The 8,929-nt window shown below is 41.9% G+C and overlaps 2 protein-coding genes across 3 annotated transcripts; both read left to right on the plus strand.

The window, feature by feature from the left end:
- The first annotated feature begins 1,110 nt into the window (after positions 1–1,110).
- LOC100193795 (uncharacterized) lies at positions 1,111–2,324 on the plus strand. Its single transcript, NM_001138879.1, has one exon. It carries the CDS (start codon positions 1,591–1,593, stop codon positions 1,984–1,986), a length of 396 nt encoding a protein of 131 aa, NP_001132351.1. The 5' UTR covers positions 1,111–1,590; the 3' UTR covers positions 1,987–2,324.
- A 2,409-nt stretch (positions 2,325–4,733) lies between these two features.
- On the plus strand, positions 4,734–7,518 carry LOC100381392 (uncharacterized). Of its 2 annotated transcripts, none has more exons than XM_008656934.4 (3): positions 4,734–4,984; positions 5,258–7,119; positions 7,193–7,518. In XM_008656934.4, exons 2-3 carry the CDS (start codon positions 5,427–5,429, stop codon positions 7,270–7,272), a joined length of 1,773 nt encoding a protein of 590 aa, XP_008655156.1. In that variant the 5' UTR covers positions 4,734–4,984; positions 5,258–5,426; the 3' UTR covers positions 7,273–7,518. The 2 variants fall into 2 exon arrangements, with proteins under 2 accessions (XP_008655156.1, NP_001301004.1); NM_001314075.1 differs by having other exon boundaries at positions 4,805–4,954; positions 7,193–7,436.
- The last annotated feature ends 1,411 nt before the right edge of the window (positions 7,519–8,929 follow it).

Genomic DNA, 8,929 nt, shown 5'->3' on the forward strand with positions numbered 1-8,929 from the left:
ATGACGGGTTTGAGATTTTACCCAAACCCGTACCCATCAGGTTAGCGGGCACTCGCGGGTTTCATCTCCAATATGCTTGTTCTTCTCATAATCAATAAGTATCATAATGATTAATGAGATCATGGTCCAAAATTTATGTGATGAACAACGAGTTCATGATTTGGTATAAAAATTATTAGTAGAGAGAATGAAATACAAATAATAAGTTGTATAATTAAGTGACCTTGCACTAAGTTATCCATCCACCACATATATAACGCTAGTAAAAACTATAATAGCAAGCAAGCAACACTCTCACTGACTACTTATACATTCACCATTTGATAAAAATTAGGAAGTAAATAAGGAATAACAAGTTTGTTGTCCGTTTATAAAATAAAATGGCAATATGCACTAGGTTTGGTCGGGTTTAAAAAACCCACTGGTTCACAGGTTTGGGTACTATTGGAACAAAAACGTACCCATAAACCTGTCGGGTATAGATTTATGCTTATTAACAAACTCATGGCTATGAAAATTGACCCAAACTCATACCCTAATGAGGTAAAACCCCATCGAGTTTTGGGTTTCGGGTACCCATTGTCATCTCTAACCCTAATTGATTCTGCGTATGCACGGACCGTCTGCGTCGTCATCGTGGACTGTCTGGACTGCGGACAGTACGTCTGGCCCGTGTATATTTTAGTGCTCAACAGCCAGTTTATACATGTTATTCTTCTCTGTGTACAAAACATGTCCATTCTTGATTTTTTCCCCCTAGTAAATAGGTCCTTTTTTTACAATTTTCATATAAGAGCAAAATGGTCATATCTAACACCGACAACTGTCTGGTACATAGCAGGGTTAACGCGTTGATTCAAAAAAATTTAAAAAAAAAACAGGCATAACAGTACAAAGCGATACTCTACAAGGGGAAACTGCTCATTTGTAATCCAAACAGGGGCGACAGGCTAAAGACCCAAAATAAAACAGGCACCCTGTTCCTGGTGTGTTTGTGTTTGTTTGGGTAGCCCGCCATCCCAATTGCTCTCGCCTACTGTTTTTTTTGCTGCTCGATGGGTTGCTTTTGCAGCTCCTCCCTCATTCAGTCATTCACTCATCACTCACTGACTCAATAGTTGCAGCAGCAGTCACAGGCCTACAGCCTACAGCTAGCTAGCACACACAAGGCCACCATCTTCCCTCAGCTCATTCCCCTTTCCTTTTTTTCCCCTCCCATCATCACGTGCAGGTACTCCAACCAGCAATTTCATCAATTCCTCCTACTCTTGTTCCTCATCTCCATCTCTGCTGGTGTGGAGTTTCTACGTACCTCTCCATTCCATTGCATTGCATTGCATTCCATTGTTATTCTTGAGTAGCTGAGTCACTCGATCCAGCTAGTGACTGAGGCCACCGAGCGTGAGAGGGCAGGGATGAGGAAGCGCTAGCTCTCAGTCCTTGAGTCTCTTCTCTCTTCTCTCTATATAAATCTAGGCAGCAGGCAGCCACTGCACATTCCCTCACCAACTCAGGCAGGCAGAGGCAGAGGCAGAGAGAGTTTGCCGCCGACACAGCCATACATAGATACACCAGCCGGCCGGCATCCGGATGGATTCGTCCTCGTCAGCCGGGGCCGGGGACGACAGGTGGAGGCTGTCCAAGAAGGGGCGGAGCAGATCCGGCAGGCCGCACGCCATGGACGCCGCCGCGGGGAGCGTGCTCAGCCGGAGCTACTCGGCCAGCGTGAGCAGCAGCAGGAGTACTGCAGCAGGCACCAGTACTGCAGCAGCCACAGGCAGCTCTGCCGCCGCCCCGTCTTCTCAGCAGCAGCAGCAACAACAACAAGCAGGCGCCGCCGCCTGCCCAGCGGAGTCGTCGTCGTCGTCGTCGTCGTCGTCGTCGCGGCTGTCCAAGAAGTGCGTGGAGGCGGTGAAGGAGCACCGCGCGCGCTTCTACATCGTCCGGCGCTGCGTCTCCATGCTCGTCTGCTGGCGCGACTACTAGCTAGCTAAGCTAAGCAACCCCGCCCTGCTCTGCCGAGCTAGCGTTCCTCGGACTCGGACCTATATATCCACCTAGCTCCATGCGTCCATCCATGGCCTTCTCTTCTTTCTGTAGCCCCACCCACTGCACTCTTCCTTGAATCCGTGTAGCTGATTTTGTTCCCCATTTATTTTGCTGCGTGTTGCTTGCTGTCAATAGTTTCTGTATGTACATAAGTAAGTTAGCAAGAGGTGAACGAAAAGGGGCATGGTGAATTGGTGATGGATGAGCAGATGACTCCTTCCTTCTCTTGCCACTGCTAAAGTAAAGATCTAATTTTTTTTGTTTTGTTTTGTGTTAAACTGGAGCCTTTTCACTTTAGGGCTTGTTCGGTTATTCCCAATACACATGGATTGAATGGGATTGGAAAAAATTAAGAAGAAATTTGATTTGTTTGGGATTCAAACCCATCCAATCCCACTCAATCCACGTGGATTGAGAGCTAACCGAACAAGCCCTTATTGGTCTTTTTTCCCCTTTCCCTCAGAGGCAATGCAATGCAATGCATTATATATCTGTTTGACCGGCTGATGGAAGCAACTCAACTGCAATGCAAAAGACATTCATTCATCCTCTCCTATACTACATGCTCCTGACTGGGTACTAGCACCACCTACCAGTCAAAGAGCAATACATACATGCATACATCTCTACTTTAGCAGTTCATATATGATTGATGCAATGGTGCATGATACTATTATTCATGTGGTGCAGCAGCAGCAGTAGTGGCTCTGACTCTGCAGGCTGGCTCCATATATGCTTGATCGATCATAGAGAGATGCATGAGACAGACTACCAGGAGAGATGTCGGTTTTGGACCAATCAGAGATCGGACCATCATTATCATTGGAGAGGGAGAGCATGAAAGAATGAAGCCAACAACACACTCATCGTCTCGTACTACACTACACTACACACCAGCAGCACGCATGGTCCTTTGTTTGCAGCAAAGCTATAGCCTAGCGATAGCCAATAGCAAGCAACCAAGCATGGTGTACATGCATGTTGTGTTTGCTGGTAGCAGGCAGGACTGGACTGGACTGGACTGGACTGGACACGAGGCAGCAGCGAGCAGAATCATATGTATGATGATGCATGGTCCACGGGCGCACCAAGCGACGTCGTCCTCAACAAAAACTAAACTAAACTAAAAACATGGCCTGGCCTAAAGAATAAAGATGGCAAAAGCACTTACTATACGTAATACCCTTCAATTCCGTTACAGGCCCAAGCCAATTCCTCGGCACATATGCCAGATGAGCCCAACGCCAAGCCCACATGACCTCGCCGCAGCCCACTAAGCTATTGCCGTCAGTCCTCCTCGTCCGGCACCTGACACTCTCCTTCTCCTTAACTGCCTTCAGCTGGACGCCTGGACCAGAGGGAAGGTCATCCAGTTCAGAGTTAGCTGGCTCAACTGGTGTTTGGATGCAGTCAACTAGATAAGCCTGAAATCCAAAATACCTGAACCAGTACCCGTTTAACTTGAAGCCCGATACCCGAATGGTTCCAACAGTTAACGAAACTAAATACCCAATTTTAATTCGGGCCTAATTAGGTAACAACTTGCGGTACCCGAACTACTCAATAAGCCTGAAATTTACCAGCTTGCTACATGACTACATCTATCTACGTGTGCCAACGTCAAGCAGCAAGTGTATTCGCGTATTGTAGTACTGGCGTCTGGCCTCCAAGTCGGCAAGTGCAAAGCCTCCAAGACCAGCGCAAGCCGTACTGGAGTGTATCGCAGTGAACCCAAGTCGCCGGTCGCCGTGCTCCTCGCTGCTCGAATGTAGGGATGGGCATTCGGATTTTTTTGAAATTTCGGTTCGGTTTTTCGGTTTTTTAGACATTAGAAACCAATCGGTTTTCTAGAAAATGAAAACCGAGAACTTCGGTTTTGGTTTTTTACTTCGGTTTTTCGGTAAAAATCGAATACCAAACTTATATTCAAAACAACACATATAACAAGTTTATATGATAGATTACACATAATTTTAAAAAGTAAAAATTATATAGGTACAAATATTTAGAGATACATCATACATCACATATAAATAAGTGAATAACAATTTAATTGCTTCACACATTTAGTTCACATAATCGAAAAGTCAAATTTTAGAATTGATAAAGTTTGGTATTTGGTTTTTTTGGTATTTCGGTTCGGTATACGGTGAAAACCGATTACGATACCGAAAACCGAACTTCTAAGATACAAAAACCGAAACCGAACCGAACTACCGAAAAAACCGAAATTTCGGTTCGGTTCGGTTTTCAGTTTATGGTATAAAAGTGCCCACCCCTACTCGAATGACTTTGCTGGCATGCTGCCTTGCTGCTCGGATGACTTTGTTGTCCTGCTACCTTGCTGCTCGAATGGACTGGACCTAGACATGTGTAGGGATGAAAATAGGTCGGGTACCCGGGTCAGGTACCGAATACGAATAGTTAAAAAAACACGAATTTTCGGATACGGATAGTTTTGTTCACGAGACAGATACGAGTACTGCCCGATTGATATACTTCCGGATACGGATCGGATATGGAATCGTCAGTATCCGGCAACTACCCGAATTCCTTGAGTCGGATACGGATACCCGACCATCGGGTACCCAGACTCAGCCGTTCACATGAATGGCCCATAACTATTATTCATTTATTTGGGCTGGGCTGGTTGAAAAACATTATGTTGGCCTGCTAGTAGCCGGCTAGCCGCTGCCTGCCCGCCTCACAGGCTCACAGCCGCCGCAGGGTGCCAGGGCGTTAGGGCCTTAGGGCAAAGCATAGCAACGGCGGCTGCGCAGCAAGCAGTTCAGCTCAGCACCTCGCCGGACGCCGGCTCACCCATCCGGCCATCCCCTGCCGGCCGACTCTCCCTGGTCCCCAGCGCAGCAAGCAGTTCACCGGAGCCGGCGCAGCAAGTAGTCAGGCAAGTCTCCATTTCCAGATCTCAACACAGGTACAGGTATCGTGTATACATGTATCATCGTGTAGTATTCCATGTACTGAGTATTATGTTTATCAATTATAAATTAGTATGTACTGAGTATACTAGTATTCCATGGCATACATGTACCGTGCTCTCTCCTATCTAGAAAAAAAAGATTAGGACATTTCAACTCGTATTATGTTTATCAATTATAAATTAGTTCCTGTTTTCTCAGTGTTCATGTACTGTGTTCAGGAGGCTTTTGTAGATTTGTTTGTGTTTAGCAATTAGTCCCTATTGCAGGTTGATTAACAAGGTTTGGGTTTGGGAGCACTTCACAAGGTATGAGGTAGAGGTTCAGGAAGCTGATGGTTCTATTGTTAAGCAAAAGTGGGCTAAATGCCTAAGATGTTCACATAAAGCTAAGGCATATAGTTATAATGGCACAAAGGCTTTTAGTAACCATTTAAGGATGAAGCATCAAGTTTTGAAAGGTCAACAAATGCTTAGTCAGAGTGGGGATGCCATAGCAACATATAAATATGATGAGAATGCTAGTGTGAGACTTTTATATTATGCCATTATCATGCATGAGTATCCGTTTAGTATTGCTCAACATAGGTACTTTGTGAAATTCATCAAATCATTAAGACCATCATTTCCTTCGAAGTCTCGTGTTACTGTTTGTAAAGAGATCATGGAACTTTATAAGGAGGAAAAGAATCTACTGTATGCACAATTCAATAAACTATCATGTCGTGTTAGTTTTACTATGGATACTTGGACATCTATTCAGAACAAGTCATATTTGTGTGTTACTGCACATTGGATTGATGATCATTGGAAAATGCAAAAAAGGATTATCAACTTTATGCATGTAGAAGGCAGCCATGGAGGAATAAAATTGAGCGATACATTTTTTGCAAATGTGTTGAATTGGAACCTAGATAAGAAAATGTTTGCTCTTTCTTTGGATAATGCTGCTGCAAACAAGGTAGCCGTTGAGATAGTGATTGAAAATGCTAAAGAGTTGCTTGTATGTGATGGAAAATTCTTTCATGTTAGATGTGCAAATCATATATTGAATCTAGTTGCTAGAGATGGATTATCATGCCTTGGAAATGTCATTGGAAACATTAGACAATTTGTAACAATTATCAAAAGGTCACCTTTGCAGTTGGAGGCATTTGAGAAATGTGCTAAAGAATGTGGTCTAGACCCTAAAAAGACCCTTTCCTTGGATGTTGCTACTAGATGGAACTCTACATATATCATGATTAGAGATGCCATTTACTATAAGAATGCTTTTGATCGTCTGGCTAAAAAAGATAAGGACAAATATGGTCACATCAATCCTTCAAGCACTGATTGGTTGAATGCAACAAATATTAGCAAGTGTTTGAAAAAATTCTATGATGTCACATTGCTTTTTTCCGGTACTTCATATCCTACTGCAAATCATTTCTTTCGGAAGTTTTCTGAGATTAAGATGGCTATTGCAAGATGGTGTGATAGTAGTGATCTGGTAATTTGCACAATGGCATTTTCTATGAGACACAAGTTTGATAAATATTGGGAAATGAACAATTTAGCTTTGGCAGTGGGAGCATTTCTTGATCCTAGATACAAACATAGGATGATTGAGCTATATATGTCTAAGATGTATGGCAGTGATAAAGCCGAGTTAGAGAAATTAGTATTCATGAATGTTATCAATGAATTATTTGCATATTATTCAGCAGTCATCAATGCAAAATCAACCACAAAAGGTTCTAGTTCAAGAGAGAGTGAGTTTGTTCCACATAAAAATACTTGTTTGGTGGATGAGGAGGAGGATGAGGTTGATCTTGATGAGTTGTATGCAACAACAAGCAATGACAAGAAGGTGTCAGAGTTAGATTTGTATATGAGCGAGGACCTAGTGAAGGTCAATGACAATGAAGCAACATTTGATATCCTATCATGGTGGAAAGGGCAAGTCACAAATTTTCCTATTCTTTCTACCCTTGCTCGTGATGTGTTGTCTATGCAAGTGTCTACTGTTGCTTCAGAGTCTGCATTTAGTTCGGGTGGACGCATTGTTGATGCATTCCGTTCAAGACTCAAACCAGAATTTATTGAGGCATTGGTTTGTTGTAAAGATTGGAAGATTGCTTCGGAGAAAGGTATTGTTATATTTATAGCTTTATGATTCACATCATCATTCATTACTAATAATATGTTTTCTATTAATTTCAGATTTGGAGATTGAAATTAAAACCTTAAGTGAACCTATGAATGACGTTGACTTGGAGGATGCTGCTGCAATTGGAACTTGAGAAGTTAAAGTTCAAGTTACCATGGATGATGTTGAACTTGTTACTTATTGTTGTAATGTTGTGGAGCGGAGGTTTGCTGGTTGTTTGGTTGTTGCAACTTTATTTTCTTATTTGCACTTCTTCACTTGAACATGTTAATTAATGTCAACTATCTACTATTTGTTATATACTTGTGGATTTGTGGATTATGCCTAAAATAGGGGAAATGCTGCCGAATTTTTTTAATATTAGTAACTTTGAACTGCATGATGTTAATTTTATAGGTTTCTTTTCCTACATTTGATCTATTATATACATGCTTATGTATTGCTTAATTTATGTGTTTGGATGGTTGGGCAATTAATGTCATCAGTATGAACTACCCGACAACTATCCGGTACCTATCCGCGTAGTATCCGTTATTCGTTTCTTACTCGCCCGAATTATTTCCCGGTCCCGTCCTGTATCCATCCTGAATCTTAACTATCTGTATCTGGTTCCGTATCCGAAAAAATACATTAGGGTAGGATACTGATACGGGATAGCCTTCTATCCGGCCGTATCCGTCCTGTTTTCATCCCTAGACATGTGCATCATGTGCAGTGTGTGTTGCTTTTGCTGCCTTGCTTCTGCCTTCTAGCCTGCCTTGCTGCTTGGAAATGTGACTAATACTACGTGAAATGTGATGTTTGCATGTTTGGTCTCTCTTAGATGTGATATATTTTTGCAATTTTGCTATGTGAATTTTTTAAAACACTCAATACTTATTGTGCAGTTGTGATGTGGTTTGTTTGTTGTATATTTATATTAAATATTATATTTGTTGTTGTCTGATAGAATGCACAAAAGTCAACCACAATAGAAAAACAGTAATTGGGTAGAACGGGCTACCCGAACCCAAACCGAAAAAATTGAGTACCCGAATTATTGGGTACCCGATTTAGTAAGACTACATTTGGGTATCGTTTCTAGATACCCAAAATTTAAAAACCTCGAAAACCCCGATCCGAATTTTCGTGCTAACCCGAATGGCCAGTGTTACCGCCACCTTAGTATGCCCATGCACCACAATCCTTAGGCAACTCCAACTGCACAACTCCAACTGAACCAGCACTCTGAGTAAATTGGGTTTATTATTAAACTTAAACTATATTGTTCGGTTATTACTGTTCTATGTGAATTTAATGATATTGAAAAACATTATTAAAGATTTTAACTTATTCGGGATTGAAACCTACTCAATACCATCTAATCTATATGGATTAATACCAAAACGAATAAATCCTAAAAAAGTCATTGGGTTCTTCCTCTAGAGCAAGGCGTCCTGTTTCCTCCGTTTCTCCCTCGTGCATATCTCCATGGCCGCCCCCTCGGCATCGGCATCACAACAGCGTCGTGGGACGAGATGTTTCCTTGTCAAAATAAAATAAACTCTTAATATTTATACCTTTATAAAAAATCACTTTGTAGATAAATCAGTACATATAACTATTTAGGTTTCAAAACTAAATAAGGTTTTAAAACTAAATAAGAAAACGATTATCTATAGTCAGAGTTTTACAAGTATGATTTTAAACTTTGTTCAAAACGACTTATAATTTAAAAGGAGTAGAGCACAAGTTAGAACCTAAGCCGAACACGAATATCTCTACTACGTATTAAGACTGTAATAGTAGTC

The sequence above is a fragment of the Zea mays genome, chromosome 8, assembly GCF_902167145.1.
Source record: "Zea mays cultivar B73 chromosome 8, Zm-B73-REFERENCE-NAM-5.0, whole genome shotgun sequence".
NCBI lineage: Eukaryota > Viridiplantae > Streptophyta > Magnoliopsida > Poales > Poaceae > Zea > Zea mays.

Bases quoted from the DNA above. Each gene is read 5' to 3' on its own strand.
- LOC100193795 (NM_001138879.1), top strand. From the start codon at position 1,591: ATGGATTCGTCCTCGTCAGCCGGGGCCGGGGACGACAGGTGGAGGCTG.
- LOC100381392 (XM_008656934.4), top strand. From the start codon at position 5,427: ATGAAGCATCAAGTTTTGAAAGGTCAACAAATGCTTAGTCAGAGTGGG. The intron at 7,120-7,192 runs GTATTGTTATAT...TATTAATTTCAG, and splicing joins GAAGATTGCTTCGGAGAAAG to ATTTGGAGATTGAAATTAAA.